The sequence below is a fragment of the Cervus elaphus genome, chromosome 23, assembly GCF_910594005.1.
Source record: "Cervus elaphus chromosome 23, mCerEla1.1, whole genome shotgun sequence".
NCBI lineage: Eukaryota > Metazoa > Chordata > Mammalia > Artiodactyla > Cervidae > Cervus > Cervus elaphus.
In genome coordinates this window covers 71,434,294-71,452,113 of record NC_057837.1, presented here as the reverse complement: position 1 = coordinate 71,452,113, position 17,820 = coordinate 71,434,294, and the positions used below count along the sequence as shown (strand labels likewise).

At 50.8% G+C, this 17,820-nt stretch overlaps 1 protein-coding gene across 5 annotated transcripts in view; it reads right to left on the bottom strand.

Moving 5' to 3' along the window:
• Positions 1–17,011, bottom strand: part of SGK2 (serum/glucocorticoid regulated kinase 2) — a 28,616-nt gene extending 11,605 nt beyond the window's left edge. Inside the window, exons 1-10 of one of the 5 annotated variants that reach the window (XM_043884450.1) lie at positions 16,827–17,011; positions 10,963–11,206; positions 9,572–9,631; positions 8,975–9,024; positions 8,457–8,514; positions 8,165–8,248; positions 6,927–7,058; positions 5,785–5,897; positions 5,577–5,613; positions 4,513–4,599 (exon numbers count right to left, since the gene is read on the bottom strand). In XM_043884450.1, coding sequence (XP_043740385.1) covers positions 4,513–4,599; positions 5,577–5,613; positions 5,785–5,897; positions 6,927–7,058; positions 8,165–8,248; positions 8,457–8,514; positions 8,975–9,024; positions 9,572–9,607 — 597 coding nt within the window. In that variant the 5' untranslated portion in view covers positions 9,608–9,631; positions 10,963–11,206; positions 16,827–17,011. Of the gene's footprint in view, positions 1–4,512; positions 4,600–5,576; positions 5,614–5,784; positions 5,898–6,926; positions 7,059–8,164; positions 8,249–8,456; positions 8,515–8,974; positions 9,025–9,571; positions 9,670–10,962; positions 11,207–16,826 lie in introns of those variants that run through there. The other 4 variants (XM_043884447.1, XM_043884449.1, XM_043884448.1 and 1 more) reach the window with 4 other exon arrangements.
• Positions 17,012–17,820: the final 809 nt, after the last annotated feature.

Sequence of the window (17,820 nt, the reverse complement as noted above, 5' to 3'; positions counted from 1 at the left end):
ATGGTAATCCAAGTCTATGCCCCAACCAGTAATGCTGAAGAAGCTGAAGTTGAACAGTTCTATGAAGACCTACAAGACCTTCTAGAACTAACACCCCAAAAAATGTCCTTTTCATTATAGGGGACTGGAATGCAAAAGTAGGAAGTCAAGAAACACCTGGAGTAATAGGCAAATTTGGCCTTGGAGTACAGAATGAAGCAGGGCAAAGGCTAATAGAGTTCTGCCAAGAGAACACATTGATCATAGCAAACACTCTTTTCCAACCACACAAGAGAAGACTCTACACATGGACATCACCAGATGGTCGACACCGAAATCAGATTGATTATATTCTTTGCAGCCAAAGATGGAGAAGCTTTATATAGTCAGCAAAAACAAGACTGGGAGCTGACTGTGGCTCAGGTCATGAACTCCTTATTGCCAAATTCAGACTGAAATTGAGGAAAATGGAGAAAACCACTAGACCATTCAGGTATGACCTTAATCAAACCCCTTATGACTATACAGTGGAAGTGAGAAATAGACTTAAGAGACTAGATCTGATAGCCGGAGTGCCTGATGAACTATGGTTGGAGGTTCATGACATTGTTTAGAAGACAGGAATCAAGACCATCCCCAAGAAAAAGAAATGCAAAAAAGCAAAATAGCTGTCTGAGGAGGCCTTACAAATAGCTGTGAAAAGAAGGGAAGCAAAAAGCAAAGGAGAAAAGGAAAGATATACCCATTTGAATGCAGAGTTCCAAAGAACAGTCAGGAGAGATAAGAAAGCCTTCCTCAGTGATCAATGCAAAGAAATAGAGGGAAACAATAGAATGGGAAAGACTAGAGATCTCTTCAAGAAAATTAGAGATACCAAGGGAATATTTCATGCAAAGATGGCCTCAATAAAGGACAGAAATGGTAGGGGGACCTAACAGAAACAGAAGATATTAAGAAGAGGTGGCAAGAATACACAGAAGAACTGTACAAAACAAATCTTCAGAACCCAGATAATCACAATGGTGTGATTACTTACCTAGAGCCAGACATCCTGGAATGTGAAGTCAAGTGGGCCTTAGAAAGCATCACTATGAACAAAGCTAGTGGAGGTGATGGAATTCCAGTTGAGCTATTTCAAATCCTGAAAGATGACGCTGTGAAAGTGCTGCACTCAATATGCCTGCAAATTTGGAAAACTCAGCAGTGGCCACGGGACTGGAAAAGGTCAGTTTTCATTCCAGTCCCAAACAAAGGCAATGCCAAAGAATGCCCAAACTACCGCACAATTGCACTTATCTCACACGCTAGTAAAATAATGCTTAAAATCCTCCAAGCCAGGTTTCAGCAATATGTGAACCGTGAACTTCCAGATGTTCAAGCTGGTTTTAGAAAAGGCAGAGGAACCAGAGATCAAATTGCCAACATCCGCTAGATCATCGAAAAAGCAAGAGAGTTCCAGAAAAACATCTATTTCTGCTTTATTGACCATGCCAAAGCCTTTGACTATGTGGATCACAATAAACTGTGGAAAATTCTGAAAGAGATGGGAATACCAGACCACCTGACCTGCCTCTTGAGAAACCTATATGCAGGTCAGGAAGCAACAGTTAGAACTGGACATGGAACAACAGACTGGTTCCAAATAGGAAAAGGAGTACATCAAGGCTGTATATTGTCACCCTGCTTATTTAACTTATATGCAGAGGACATCATGAGAAACGCTGGGCTGGAAGAAGCCCAAGCTGGAATCAAGATTGCCGGGAGAAATATCAATAACCTTAGATATGCAGATGACACCACCCTTATGGCAGAAAGTGAAGAGGAACTAAGAAGCCTCTTGATGAAAGTGAAAGAGGAGAGTGAAAAAGTTGGCTTAAAGTTCAACATTCAGAAAGCTAAGATCATGGCATCCAGTCCAATCACTTCATGGCAAATAGATGGGGAAACAGTGGACACAGTGGCTGACTTTATTTTTCTGGGTTCCAAGATCACTGCAGATGGTGATTACAGCCATGAAATTAAAAGATGCTTGCTCCTTGGAAGGAAAATTATGACCAAACTAGATAGCATATTAAAAAGCAGAGACATTACTTTGCCAACAAAGTTCCGTCTGGTCAAGGCTATGGTTTTTCCAGTGGTTGTGTATGGATGTGAGAGTTGGACTATAAAGAAGGCTGAGTGCTGAAGAATTGATGCTTTTGAACTGTGGTGTTAGAGAAGACTGTTGAGAGTCCCTTGGACTGCAAGGAGATCCAACCAGTCCATCCTAAAAGAGATCAGTCCTAGGTGTTCATTGGAAGGACTGATGTTGAAGCTGAAACTCCAATACTTTGGCCACCTGATGCAAAGAGCTGACTCATTTGAAAAGACCCTGATGCTGGGAAAGAGTGAGGGCAGGAGGAGAAGGGGACGACAGAGGATGAGATGGTTGGATGGCATCACCAACTCGATGGACACCGGTTTGGGTAGACTCCAGGAGTTGGTGATGGACAGGGAGGCCTGGCATGCTGCAGTTAATGGGGTCACAAAGAGTCAGACACGACTGAGCGATTGAACTGAACTGAACTGATCCCACATAATGGAACTGCAGAATCCCTCCTTAGGGGCTGTGTTAAGGACACAGGTGAGGAACCTTCTTGGTGGTCCGGTGGCTAAGAGTTCTCCTTCCAATGCGGAGGACGCGGGTTCGATCCCTGGTGGGGGAACTAAGATCCTACACGCTGCAGGGCATCTGAGCCTGCACGCTGCAGCAAGAGAAGCCCCCTCACTGCAGCTAGACAAAGCCCATATGCTGCAACAAAGAGCCACACACACATAAAACAGACACAAGATAATATATGTGTTGGCCCTTGAACAACTGTGAACGACTGAGCAATGGTGATACCTCTTGTCTGTGCTCCCCAGCACCCTGGCAGTGCCTGAGTCATGGAAAAGGTGACCTGTTAGAGCCACATGTCTCCTACATGGTCCATCTGCTCCTGGCAGTAGCCAAAGAAGGGATGGTTGGGCTGGCAGGGCTTTGGGAGGCTAGCTCTGTCTAGTGAACACCCTTCCAGACCCAATCGCAGACAACTACTCCTGGTTAGAGAGGTTATCTGTCCACTGGCTCTCCTAAAACCAAACAGAGGAGGCTCAGCTGAAATCTGAGACCCAGATATTCAAGCATATGGAAAAAAACAAAAGCTAAAAAGTCTTGGGCCATGCCAGCTCGAGAGGACTCACCAGCCCTGCAGCCTCAGACCTCCACCCCAGTCCCAGACATCTGTCCAAGCAGCTGGAAACCCCTTTGGGTTCAAGGTCCAAGGTTCAACACTGGTAGAAGTTTAAGGAAAGGTTTTTAACTCCAAAGTTGCAGGGAGGCCTTGGCAGGACAAAGAGACATGTATGAATGATTGCTGAGATTCACAAATATTAACCCTCCAGGCTCTTCGTGGCTGGAAGAAGGAGGGAGATCGGTATCTTCACGTTTGATCTTAATTGTCAGGTCAGGCCAGGGCCTCCTATTGCACATGGACCTCACCCTGCAGGGCAGTGTTATCTAACACAGTAACCACTAGCTATGTGTGACCACCAAGCCCTTGAAATGTGGCTGAGCTAAGCTGAGAGGACAGGAAGTGTAAAATGCACACAGGATCAAAGACTTAGTTAGAAAAAATAAAGTATTTCAACTATTTTATATTGACTGTATATTGACATGATACTATTTTGTATTGCTGTTGTTTAGTCGCTAAGTCATGTCTGACTTTTTTTTTTTACATGCTGCATTTTTTTTTTTTTTTGGCTGCATTGGGTCTTAGTCCCCTAAGGGATCTAGTTCCCTAACCAGGGATAGAACCCATGCCCACTGTATTGGGAGCCCAGAGTCTTAGCACTGGACCACTGGGGAAGTCCCACATGCTGGTTTTTTCTTTTTTTTAATTATCAAAGATTACAACTGTACAATATTGAGAAGTATAGAACAAAATACTATTATTGGAGGACAATTACTCTACAATATTGTGTCTGACTCTTTCTGTCCCATGGACTGTAGCCCACCAGGGTCCTCTGTCCATGGGATATCCCAGGTAAGAATACTGGAGTGGGTTTCCATTTCCTCCTCCAGGGGATCTTCCCAACCCAGGGTTCGAACCTGCATCTCCTGCATTGGCAGGTGGATTCTTTACCACTGAGCCCCCTGGGAAACCCACTATTTTGCATATGTTGGGTTAAATAAAATGTATTATTAAAATTGATTTCATCTTTTTCTTTTTGAGTGTGGATTGCTGGAAATTTAAAAATTGCATATATGATTTGCATTTCTGTTTCTATTTCTGTTGGACAGCACTGCTACAGAGGCTCACAAGCCAGGTCCCAGAAGCCCCCAGAGCTGGTCCGCCCACGACACAGACGAGGAAACCAAGGCTCTGCGCGCAGTCAGCTCAGGGGAAGTGTGGGTGGAAGGAGTGAGCCCCTCTGCTATAATCTGGTGGCTCTAGTCAGGAGCCATGGCCTCATCCACTTCCTGCCTCACCCCTCCCAGGAGATTTAGCTTACCTCGGGGGTACCACAAAACGTAGATGTGGTCTCCTCGGGTTCTACACCCTCCTTGCAGAGGCCAAAGTCTGTCAGCACCACGTGTCCCTGGAGAAGAAGGAGGGCAGGGTGGGAGGGTGATCTGAGCCAAAGGGATGGCCAGGTCTAACCCTAAAGCACAGATGCCACATGCAGGTCATGGCCGTGGGCTCTGTGTCCCCGACACAAGCCCGATGCTGGAGGCTCCACTCACTCTGTGCTTCTAACCTGGACACCAAGAATGGCACAGGGGTGGGGAGATGGCATCTCGCTGTCTGCCCCCAGCTCATCACAGACTCACGTCCACACCCAGCAGTTCCAGAATGTCCTTGCTGGAGGGGCCTGGTGGCAGCAGCCCCCTTAACGGAGGACGGGGTCCAAGAGAGTGAACACACTTTGTGGCTGAGTGAGAGGGTGGCTGGTGGAGGTCGTGATGTGAGTGGATCCTGCCGGGTTCTGCCCAGATCCCCTCTTTAGGAGCTGTCCTGCCCACCCCCTATGCTGGACCATTGCCTTCATCCAAAGTCATGCCCTTCACAAGGGGCAATCCCCATCTGATGACTGGCCCGTACAGTGGCACAGATGCCCAAATCCTTGCCTCACTTTGGAAGAGTTCTAGAGAACCATCCCAGCTTGGGTGCACCCCACCCTGAAAGATCAGCTGAGGTCTCACTTGCAACCAGAGTGCAGGTGTGCTTCTTCCTCTGCTCAAACCTGCCTGTCACCCCTTAAATGGTTCCCCAATAACCTTCGGCACCCTATACTCAGTTTCAGAGTCTATTTCCAAGGAACTCAGTCTAAGACATGGAAGCACTACAAAATCCTCCAGCCTCTGTGTAACACTACCCCTGCCCCACCACAGGCCTCATATACACACATGCACACACAGGTACATGTACATCCATGTACACACAACAAACATTTATATGCATGTACACAGTCATAGGCACACATGCACAATGCATGCACATATACATATTCTTGGGCACACAGCATACATGTGCAACTATGTGCACGCGCACACACACACACACACACACACTAACCTGGCCGTCCAAGAGAATGTTTTCTGGTTTCAGGTCCCTGCAGACATTGAAAGAAAAGGGTGCTGTGATGTCGAAGCCACGCCGCCCCTCCTCCTCAGACAGAGGACCAAGTTCACCGGGATTTCACTGGGATCTAGGGATCCACACCCCACCCTGGCTGTTGGGGCGGAAGGGCCAGGCCTGGCTCTGCGCCACAGGCAGGCCTCACCTGTAAATGATGTTGAGGGAGTGCAGGTAGCCAATGGCGCTGGCCACCTCGGCGGCGTAGAACCGGGCCCGGGGCTCTAGGAACCGGCGCTCCCGCTGCAGGTGGAAGAAGAGCTGGAGGGGGAGGAGCCGTGTGAGCGGATTCCTGGGGGGCTCCTGCTCCTCAGATGCAGGGTTGGAGGCAGCTGGGCAAGTCACCCCTTCTCTAGGCTCCAATGCCCTCATACAAGGAAGGGCATGCCGGCCCCAGCCCTACAGAGCTGGCGAAGTGTCAGCAGCAAAGGTGAATCAACAAGAATGGAGCCCCTACTGTGTGCCACGCTCCAGTCACACCCTAATACATCTTTACTTTTCTTTTATCCTCCTGACTACCTTCCAGGTTTCAAGTAGGAGGCCAGATTCATGGAAAAGGAAACTGGAAGTGTCAGAGCAGCCAGGTGACTTGCCCAAGGTCACGGACTATAACTGGCAGAGCCAGGATTTGAAGCTGGGTGGGTCAGACATGTGCGTTTCCTCTAACCCACGTGATAAAATGATTATGATGGGCAAACTGAGTCCAGGTTAGATCTGTCCCTGGGCCAGTTGCTTCCGTCTATTTTACTGGCAAAGAAAAGTCCGTCACCTCCACCAGGGAATTTAGGGATGGAGGACACAAAACTTCCCTCTTGGCATCAGGCATGAGTTCACACAGGTTAAATCTGGGGTCACTGAGAAGGGCCATCTTGCTCAGAGAGACAGAGGAGGGAGCCCAGCTTTCCCCAGCTGTGCTTCTGGGTCACCAGTTGGCCCCAGATCACAACCACAGGGACTGCTCACTCCCATGCAGTGGTCTATGGTGTAAAATGGGTAAAATTAGAACTACTGAACACAGAGCTCCTCTAACTTTGACCTTTCCCAGGTTCACTGAAGGGATTCTGGGCAGTTTTGCGTGCGAGTCAAGAAATGAAAATGGCTAGGAGTCAGACAGACCTGTCTTCAAATCCTGGCTCTGCCAATTGCATGCAGGGTAGCCTTGAGCCAGTGAGTTACCTCCCCGAGACAGTCTTTTCAGCTGCAAAATGGGTCGGGGGTAAGGATGAGGGAGATCATTCCAGAAGCTGGTGCACCGTGGGCACTTGGGATGGAGAGCTCCAGGTCACCCACCTCTCCCCCGTTGACATAGTCCAGCACGAAGTAGAGCTTCTCGGGGGTCTGGAAGGAGTAGCGCAGGCCCACGAGGAAGGGGTGGCGCACGTTCTTCAGGAGCACGCTGCGCTCCGCCATGATGTGGCTCTGCTGCGGAGTCACGCACACACACGCACGCATGCATGCACACACACATGCACATGCACACACACACACACACACAGGTCGCATTACCACCCACGTGGCCACACTGCTCAAATACCCTCCGTGGCTCCTCACTGCCCTCAGAGCCAAGCCTGGGGGCCTTGCCTGGCATTCAGGGCTCTGCGCAGTCCACCTCATCCCCCACCAGTGCAGCTGGGTGCAGCTCCAGCCCTGGGTCCAAATTCCCTGCCTCCCCCACCCCAGTGAAAGTGTTAGTCGCTCAATCATGTCTGACTCTTTCGCCGACCCTATGGACTGTAGCCCCCTCAGACGCCTCTGTCCATGGAATTCTCCAGGCAAGAATACAGGAGTGGGTTGCCATTCCCTTCTCCAGGGGATCTTCCCGACCCAGGGATTGAACCTGGGCTCCTGCATTGCAGGCAGATTCTTTACCATCTGAGCCACCAGGGAAGCCTCAACAAGGCTGCGAGATGACTGAATAGATGAGTTTCATGGACAAGCTCTGAGAAAAGAAGGCAGGCACTACGCATATCCAGGCCTCTGATCCTGTTCCCCTGCCTAGACGTCCTCTTTTCAGATCATCAAAAGCCTGTCTTCAAGGCCACCTCCTTCAGCAAGATCTGCCCCATGAGCTCCTTTTTAACATCAGTTCCCTCTCCTGAGTCCTCTGACTTGACATTCAGTCCTTCCTCAGGGACTGCTCTGTTCTTCTTATAGAGTTGGCGTTAAAGAGACTCGAGTCAGGTGGAAGCATCTAGAATCCCTGGATGGCTGTGGCCTGAAGGACCTTTGGCAAGCCTGAAGTGTGACCCCCACATTGCACAGATAGGGAGGCTGGCAGTTGACAGGGCAGAAGACTGGTCCGCCATGGAGCCCTGGGTCTTTAGGGGAAAGCAGAGGCTGGGACAGGGTCACCTGCAGGCCCTCCAGGTGAGGTGGTTAGCCTGCCTTCCTGGAAAATGGCCAGCAGAACACCCAGCCCCCCTGCACTGGACTGCCTCTATGCCCAGAGTTGGACCCATCATTAGAAGCCACCTGAGGCTGGGGGTCAAGAAGCAGGAGAGGAGATGCCTGAGCCCAAGCCCTGGTACCTCTTTCTTCTTTAAGATGGACTTTTTCTGCAGCACCTTCACTGCATAGAACATCCCATCGGACTTGTGCTTGGCCAGTAGGACCTGAGCAGGAGGACAAATGCAGAACCCACAGGTGACTACTCCTCTGAGCTTTGGGTTTCTCAGTGGTGGTGCAGACCTCTAGTTCCAGCCTCGCACCCATGATTCTGCAGGTTGTAAGCTCCCACTTTGCACACGTGAGTGACAGTAGGGGATGGAAGGGGCTGGAAAGGGGGAAAACCCAGGTCTCCCATGCTCATAGGTCACTCACCTTCCCATAATTTCCTTTGCCAATGACTTTGAGGAAGTCAAAGTCCGTGGGCCGGGCACTGGGGCAAGAGGAAGGAACACAGGTCAGCATTTGCCAGCTTGGGAAACCGGGTACATTAGTTCAAATCAGGGCTTCTCTTTGAAGCTGGAGAAGGCCATGTTTTTCCATCCAAGAGGGTCTTCTCAGACTGGCCCCTGCCTCTGGGGATCTCACAATGGAGTAAACAACAGGCAAGAAGGGGAGAAAACCAAACACAACCACAGAAGGCAAGGAATCTGGCCTCCAAAGACAGAGAAGGGCCTGGAGGGTGGGGGGCTGCTAATAATGCAGGCTTTGGGGGAATATTCCAGCCACAGGGCTCAGCATGAGAAGAGGCTGGGGAATGAGTGGGAGATAAAGCTGGGGGCCGGTCCTGGGCTCAGATGGTAGAGGGTCTTGACGCTGAATCAGAGAACTTGGGTTGTATTCCCAAGGTGAGGGGAGCCAGGGAAGAAAGTGATTGAGAGACTGGAACTCACTTTGGGTTGGCAGAAGGCCCCAGGTTGATATTCCCGTTGGCCCTCGGGAGCTAAAGACATTTAAAGAAAGAGGCGATTAAGATCAGAGGGTCCCGACTCATTGGCCTCCTCCCTCCCCCCTGGCCCAAGCCCTGCTCCCTTTTCCAGTATCTCTACTAGCCTGCCTGCCCTCTTTCCTGCGTCCCTTTCACCCTTCCTTCTTTCCCTCCATCTACCAACCCACCCAACCATCCACATCTTACCTGCTTCTCACGATAGCCTTGGGAGGCTGTTGTACCAAATGTGAGGGTGAGGAAACTGAGACCCAGAGAAGAGCTGTCGGAGGACTTACAGGCAGCCCCACCGGCATGAGAATACAGGTGACCTCGGAGCCAATCCCATAATTTTTCCACCTCACTTACTTCTTGAAGCCCTTGCCCAAGTGTCTTTTCTCTTTACCCTGCAAATGGCCTGATTCCATGAGCTCACAGTGATCCCGATGGGCGCCCCAATCCTGGGACCGTCCACCTGGCTGATGAGGACCTCCCTGGGTTGCCTCGACCTTGGGAGGAAGGGACCCCCCCCTGGTGGTGGGTGGGGGAACCAAGACCCACCTACCTGCGGACTGGGGGTGCCAGCTGGGCTCGAGTCCATGCTGCAGCAATGATCAGGTGCGCTCTGGGGACGCAAGGAGGAGCAGGATGAGGGAGGTGCCGCTGGGGAATTAGTGTCGCCTGTCTAGGGTGTTAGGCACCGCTGCTCTGTCGTCCCTGCCCGACGCCCTGCGCCTGCCCTAGGCCAACAACCCCAGCCTGGGACAAGAAATGATGTCCTCTGGGCCCAGCTTCTCCAGTCAGACATCTCAGGAGGGAAGGAGGGAGAACGGTCAGGGGTGGCCCTTCCCAGGCTGAGTCTTTTCAAGCACTGGGGATGGCCAGGGCAGCTCTGATGTCTGGGAAGGCCACGGCTGGAAGGACTCTTGCAGGGCATAAAGTCTGGACTCTTCCTCCCATTTCAGAGGCAAGGAGCCTGAGGCCTCAAAAGGGACTTGCCTAGGGTCCCACAGCTTGTGAGGGGTAGGCTGGGCTCCCCTGGATCCCATACAGGCATGTTGCCACCCTGGATCCCTAGAGACAGCCCTGGGCTGGGTGCTGTGTTGACTATTATGTCTCAGCCACAAGGACTTCCGCCTAGTGTCCCTGGAGGGGCAGCTGCCCTGGGGACTTTGGACCAGAATCACGAACAGACCCACGAGCAAGTGAGCTAAGACACTTCAGTTGTGTCTGGCTCTTTGTGACCCTGTGGACTGTAGCCCTCCAGGCTCCTCCGACCATGGAACTCTCCAGGCAAGAATACTGGAGTGGGTTGCCATGCCCTCCTCCAGGGGATCTTCCTGACCCGGGGATCGAACTCTCATCTCTCACGTCTCCTGCACTGGCAGGCGGGTTCTTTACCACTAACGCTGGCTGGGAAGCCCCTGGCTGTGTCTGTTTGAGATGAAACAGTGGAGAGTGTGAACCACAGTCTGTGCAGCCGGGAGCATATGTCTTCCCTGCCCCCTAGCCTGCATGGTGGAGGATGCTTATATGTCCAGGCCCTGGCTCGGCAAGCCCAGGACCCCACAGCCCCACTCTAGACTAGAAGATCAAGTCCAGGAACTCAGATTGCTCTCAGGGACTGCAGGGTACTGCGCCTCCTGAGACCACAGCTTTGGCCTGTGCTGGGGCCTGGGCTGCCGTAGAGACCACCCATTTTTACAAGGGGGCCTTGGTCTTCTCGGGAGCTGAGAAAGTGACCACAGGGGAAGAGAGGGAATTTTCCCTGTCCAGGCTACTCCGGGAGGCCCAGCCCCATGGAGCCCTGAGAAGGTGAGCCGCAGAGCTGCCCAAAAACGGAGCGCAGCCTGGCTTCAGCCAGTGCCCCGAGTCCACACTCCCGCAGCCCACATCCCTCCTGGCCCGGCCCTGGCAGCCCCTCTGCCAGACCCTTGCCTCCCCAGCCCCATGTACCTGCACAGCCTGTGGAGAGGCCGCTGGGAGAAGCCGCGGTGGGAGCTGGAGGGTGGACAGTGGACAAGAAGCCCTCTCTGTTCTCCCAACAAGGGCCGAAGTGTCTGTGCCTGGCGCCGGCCTGGCCCCGGCACCCAGCTCGGAACTCCCGGCCACGGCGAGGGAGCTGTTGATGTCACGCGGGAGCCAGCAGAGCTTAAGAAGGGACCGAAGTCCTCTGTTCCCTCGGGGACATCGCCTCCCCCTGGGGGGTGTGGGTAGAAGGGCGTGAGCGACAGCTGCGGGAGAGCTGGAGCGATGCTGGGGCTTGTTGGAATGCACGTGAGTGTGGGGGTGGGGGTGTGTGTGCAGGTGTTTCGTGCAGAGATGTGTGTCTGTCTGTCTATCTGGTGTATCAGTGTGTCCCTGTGTGTCAAGATATTTGTGTATCAGTGTGACCATGTTTGTGTGATTTTGTCGTACATCAGTGACTGGCCTGTGTGTCGATGTGCTTCAGTGAGTCTCTGTGTAGTATAGTGTGTGGACACGGCAGTGTGTACCTCTATACATGTTAACGTGTTGTGTGCATGTGTGTGTGTCTATGAATACACATGTGTGACAGTGGTCTTTGTGGGTCTGTGTTCATATCGGTGTTTATCCATAAATCTGTGTGTGTGTGTGTCTGTGTGTGTGTCTATGTGTCTGTGTGTGTGTGTAGGGGGCCTGTCTGGGAGGAGACATGTTCCCCGGGGCCTACCCAGGCCCGCTGCAGACCATCTGGAGCTGAAGATGAAGCTCAGAGACCTGGGAGCACTTTGGCTCCCAAGAAACACCTGCAGGTGTTTCAGGGCCTGGGTGTCTGGTTCAATCAGCCTGGCCTTGGTCTTTGCTGAACACTTGGACTTTGGGGTCCTTCCCGATGGCCCTCCAGGTTCTGACCATTGTCTCCAGAGCAGGACTGGGACCTAGCACTCTGCTGCAGCGCTGCAGTGCTTGCACCTGGACACACCTCTCCTCTGGCAACAAAATACAAAGAAACTGTGTGGGGCTAAAAATAACTGCATGCCTGGCAGATGGGGCAAATTTCTGAACCCAAAGGATACAAAGAGACCAAAAAATCCAATTGCCACTTTTGAGGAGCCTGGAGCAAAAGCAGGGTACTGTGCATGCCTCCTTCACTCAATACCACTTAAGGGTGGGGGCAAGATACCTAAAGTTACCCTTCCCCCCCCCACCCCTGGACACACCCCTGTGCAGTGCTTACTTGCCCCTTCACATCTGATTCTTTGTGACTCCATGGACTGTAGCCCACCAGGCTCCTCTGTCCATGGGGATTCTCCAGGCAAGAATACTAGAGTGGGTTGCCATGCCCTCCTCCAGGGGATCTTCCCAACCGAGGGATCAAATCCAGGTCTGCATTGCAGGCAGATTCTTTACTCTCCGAGCCACCAGGGAAGCCCAAGAATACTGCAGTGGGTAGTCTGTCCCTTCTTCAGGGGATCTGGCCAACCCAGGAATCGAATCGGGGTCTCCTGCATTGCAGGCATATTCTTTACCAGCTGAGCTACCATGAAAGCCCTGGACACACCCCTACTCTCACCCATATAAGGAACAAGCTTGTCCCCCACTTAGGGAGTGAGCAAGCAAGAGGATCTTTTGTTTGTTCTCGCTCACCCTGCTGCAACATGGACCTCAGAAAATCCTGCCTGAATTTCTTGCCTGGTCTCTGGTCAATTTCTATTCATTGTGAAGGTCAAGAACCCTGGTTGGTATCACCAGGAAGCAGGGTCCCGGTGGCAACCTAGTGTGTGATGACCTAGTGCAATAATCAGGTACTCACAGGGTATCTTCCTCTCTCTAGGAGGTTATACGGGGTGTTCTGGGGAATGAAGGAGTTGACAGGGCCTGACACGGCCCCTGCTCTTCTGGAACTTTGTGTGGCTACCACATGCCACACTCAGACCTCTGTAATTCACCACAGTGTGGGGATCTGTGGAGCTGGGGCCAAGGGGGCTCGTCAGAAAGGGACCTGAGCCCAGTGGCCTTGGGGGGGGGTCCTCTGTGGGCTTTGATGTAGGTGGGGGAGTCATCCAAGGAAAACCCGAGTGAACAGTACCAGAGCCTTTCGTTTTTTAAGAAAATGGAAATGTTGAGCCAACACACAGATGGGTAGGATATTATGTTGACAAAACATAATGCCCAGAACAAGGTCATTCTTTTCAATGACAAGACCCTGATGCAGCCTTCATTTAGGAGCACTGCTTAGAACAGGAAATCAATAATGAAAATAATAGTAACCTCAAGGTCCAAGCATAGGGCACATTAGAATACTCGCTGACCATAATAGTTTCCTCTCTGGGACTTACATCTTGAGAGACTGTCCCATTTTCTATGTTCCCTTTTCAGTTAAACTCCTTGAAATAGTTGTCTGGACTCAGTTCCTACTCCTTCTTCCTTTCCTGTCTTGGAGCCATTCCAAAGAGGCTGTTATCCCAACATGCTCCCAAAAGAATAGACCAGTAACCTCCATGTGCCAGAGCCAGTGATGAATTCTTTGTTCTCATGTCATTCTGTGTCTCTGAGGATATGACCCCCTTTTCCCACTTGGCATTAGGATCTGCTGGTTTTCCTCCTACTTCGCCAACTGCTTTTTCTCCATCTTTTCTACTGGATTCCCTCTTATTCCCCCAGAAACACTGGCCCGGCCTTTCTCTACACTTGTTCCCCAGTTGATAGCAACCAGTTTAACGGTTTTAAGTGTTGACTAAACCCCACAATTCCCAAACTCATCTCTCTAGCTCTGATACACTCCTGACTCTGGATTCTCTGACACTTCACCAGTTAAAGGTCTAGAGGCACCTCACTCTTAACATGTCCAAAACGAAAGTCCTAATTTTCCTTCTTTCCACTCTCCCCAGCCTGCTCCTCCACTGACATCTATCTCCGTAATGATACTACCACCTACTCAAAAGTTCTGACCAGCAACTAGAAATTCATCCTAGAAATTTTGCACCTTCACCCTGCTTCCACCACTACACCATAAAATCACCTTAGACTTTACCTTCAAAATCCCACATAAATGTGGGATCTAGAAAAATGGTACAGATGAGCCTATTTGCAGGGCAGGAATAGAGACACAGATGTAGAAAATGGACATGTGGACACGGTGGGAGAAGGGGAGGGTGAGATGAATTGGAAGATTGGGATTGACATATATACACTACCATGTGTAAAACAGAAATCTAGTGGGAACGTGCTATAAAAAGCACAGGAAGCTCAGCTTGCTGCTCTGTGATGACTCAGGTGGGTGGGATGGGGGTAGGTAGGAGGGAGGTCCAAGAGGGAAGGGATATATGTACGCATATGGCTGACTCACTTCATCATACAGCAGAAACTAACACAACACTATAAAGCAATTATATGCTAAATAAATAAATAAATGAAACTAAATCTATCCAGACTCTCCTGCTGCAACCACCCGGCCCTGAGCCCCCATCATCACTTGCATGGATTATTGCGCTCACTTCCCCACTGTGTTCCTATTTCTTACTTGACCCTCTACAATCTTTCTTCACCAAAAACCAGAGTGACTCTTTATAACTGGACGTCAGATCATGTGACTTTGTTGCTCAAAAGCTCCAGTGTACTTGCCACCAAATTTAGGATTAAAATCCAGTCTTTACCACAGTCTACGAGATTCCACGTGACCTGGCTCCTGTCTCCCTTTCCTCCTTGGTCTCCAGGCTCTCCCTTTCACTGCGCTCCAGCCTGGCTTCTTTTCTGTCCCTCAAACACACGGAGCACCCTCTGACCTCCTGCCCCTTGCCCTTACATTTCCCTTTGCTTAGAATACTCTTAGAGACATCTGCGTGATCGCCTTCCACTCACATCACAGAGGTCTCTGCTCAAACGTCACCTCCCAGAGAGGCCCTTTCCACAACCAATTGTCCTGGTTAGGGGTTTCCCGGGATGTGAGACTTTCAGTGTTTCAACCAGTGCAATCCTGGGCAAACCAGGATGGTTGAACACTCTGCAATACCAGTCCCACCCGTTCCCCATCCACATTTTTTGCTTTATATTTTACTTTACAACAACAATACTTTACAACTTTACTCTACATCACTCTCTGACACCTTATCTTACAACGCTTTGATTGTTTATTTTTTGTCTTGAACTTGAACATTGGCTCTGCAAGGGCAAAGACTTCTCTTATTCACTCTGAATCTCTATCATCCAGATCAGAGCCTGGGATTGGGTTGGAGCACTGTACATATGTGACTAATGAATCGAGGAATGAATTGATAAGATAAATTAGAGTATATCTATAATTTGGAAAATCACCCAGTTAAAAAACGACATATTGGCCTATGTAAACAGAAATGGGAACATATATGTAATACAATGTCAAGGCAAAAAAAGCAGGTTTCCAAATGGTAGGTGACCAATGGTAGGTGACTTTGTTAGGAAAATAAAGACATAACGCACATAACCACCAAAAAATGGCTGGAGGGACATGACCCAAGGTGATAGTGGAGTTGGGTTACCTTAGTTATCTTTTTATCTTTGTACCATTACATAAAAATTCTCAAGGTATTGCTGTTCATTTACTGCTTGGGTACTAAGTCCTGGTGGGAACTTTGACAGGCTCATTGCCCACCACCACACTCTCCCATCACCTTGACTCTGGCGCCCACACCTGAGTAGTTCTCAGCATCTTTCTCTCTGCACCACTGCCTTCTGATTTTCTGGCTAGAGGTTGAATGAGCATCAGCATTTTCTCCCAGTTCTTTAGACCTACAGAGACCCCTGCAAACTCTCGGGAGGTGGTCCAAGTTCCTCTGAGAGCCCTCAAGCCTGTTCCTTCCTCCAACTTGCCCCAGCCTAGACGTGCACCCTTCTGCCCCATCACTCCATGTTCCTGCCCGCGTCTTCTGGACCTGTTGGATGCAGTGGGAATGCGGGGGGCGGGGGTGGTCACACAGTTCCCTCTTTTTGGAACACCCTCTCAACCAATCAGGTCTGCTCCGCTAACCCTTTGCATCTGTCCTCACCAGCCTTTCCCATAGGCTTCACCAGACCACCCCCAATCCCACGAACCCTTCCTTCCTTGTGCCCACTTCTGTTGCTACAGTCTTCTCTCTATTGCTGTTTATCCATTTACAAGCCTGCTTGCCCAGCGCCTAGCAATGACATGCCAGTGACATCACGTACCACTTCGGTCTTATTTTGTTTCCGCAGCGCCACGGGTTAAGAACTATCAACATTCTTGTTTTGAAAAGGAGGAAACAGGCACAGAGAGGTGAAGTGATGTGACTCAGACATCTAGGTAGTAAATGACATAACTGGGATTGGAAACCAGCCAGTCTGACGCCAAAGCCCATGGCCTGGAATTTCAGGGAGAAGTTAGGAATTTAGAAAAGGAAGGAAGGGGGACTTCCCCGGTGATCTAGTGGTTAAGACTCTGCACTTCCTATGCAGGGGGTGCAGGTTCAAGCTCTGGTTGGGGAACTAAGTTCCCACATGCTGCGTGGCACTGCCAAGAAATTAAACAAACATTTACCTTTTTTTTTTTTTTAATTCAAAAAAGGAAGGAATGAAGTTAGTGGGAAGGAAGCAAGGATGAAATGGATTCGTTAGGAAGGAAGAAAATTAGGCAGCACAGGTAGAGAATTAGCTGAGAGGGAAGGAAGGAAAGAAGGGAAGAAGGAAGGGAGGGAAGTGATAGGAAGCAAAAAATGAAGGAAAGGAGTTAGGGAGGAGGGTGTCAAAAAGGAAAGGAAGTCAATACGGGCGTTAGGAAGGAAATTAGCTAGGTAACCAGTTTCCCGTGTTGGCAGACAAACACATTGGCAGGCAGGTGTCCTGCTCACGGTGGAGTCACTCACCTGAAAAAAACTAGGTCCCGCTCAGGTCCTGGGCTCCGGCCCCGTACCCAGCTCTGCCTTCCAGGCTCTCTGCATGGTCCCTCTGACCCACAACCCAATCCTGACTGGCCGAGCAACCTTCCCAGGCAGGAGCGACCTGTCACCCACTCACTCAGGCTCCCGAACCAGCTGAAGTTCAACCTTCAGCCCTGCTGGCTGGGCACTGGCTACCGGGCTTTCCAGTTACTAATTAACCACTGGACCTGAATCACAACGCTGGCCGTGTCCACTGGCTCCTCCACCGGGCCCTGCCCTGGGGACCATCTTTTAAAAGGTACAGCACAGCTTACGTTGTGTGACCGTGGGCAAGTGACTCCAGCTCCCAGAACCTCGTGTGAATCTGTGATGCTGCCCAGCAGGGAGCGGCTCTGAAGTCCCTTTAACATTCTCACACTTCATTCTCTGAAATCTTGCCCCCACCAACCCCACCTCCAAGCCCTGCTCAAATGCTGACTCTTTCTACGTAGCCTTCCCTGATTCCATTATCAGAGTCACTATCCCTTCCACTTAGAGCCTGAGAAATTGACCAAGGAAGACACTTGTTTTGCACGGTTCTCACTAATGGGGACTCCCAGCCTCTTTGATTAGCCCAATCGTGGATCCATCTGGGGGAGAGCAGCTCATTTGCCCACTGTGCCAGCCCGGCCACCTGATACCCCTGGAACTCTCTTGTGTTGAGCCAAATCCTGGGCCCAGAGCTCACCTGCCCCAGCACTGCCGGGGCACCGACCTGGGAGGAGCACCCTGTCTGAATGGAGACCCATGCCCCACTTTGCCCTTTGGAGAACTGAGACTCAGGGACCAGGTCTCAGCTCGCCCCAGGCTTTGTCCTGTTTGATCTGAAGCTGCCCAGACTGAGCGTTCTAACTCAGGGCAGGGGTGGAGCCTGGATTGCCGGACAGGTGAGCAAAGCTTTGCCCCATGTCCCCCTTCTCTGCCAATGCAGGGGACATTG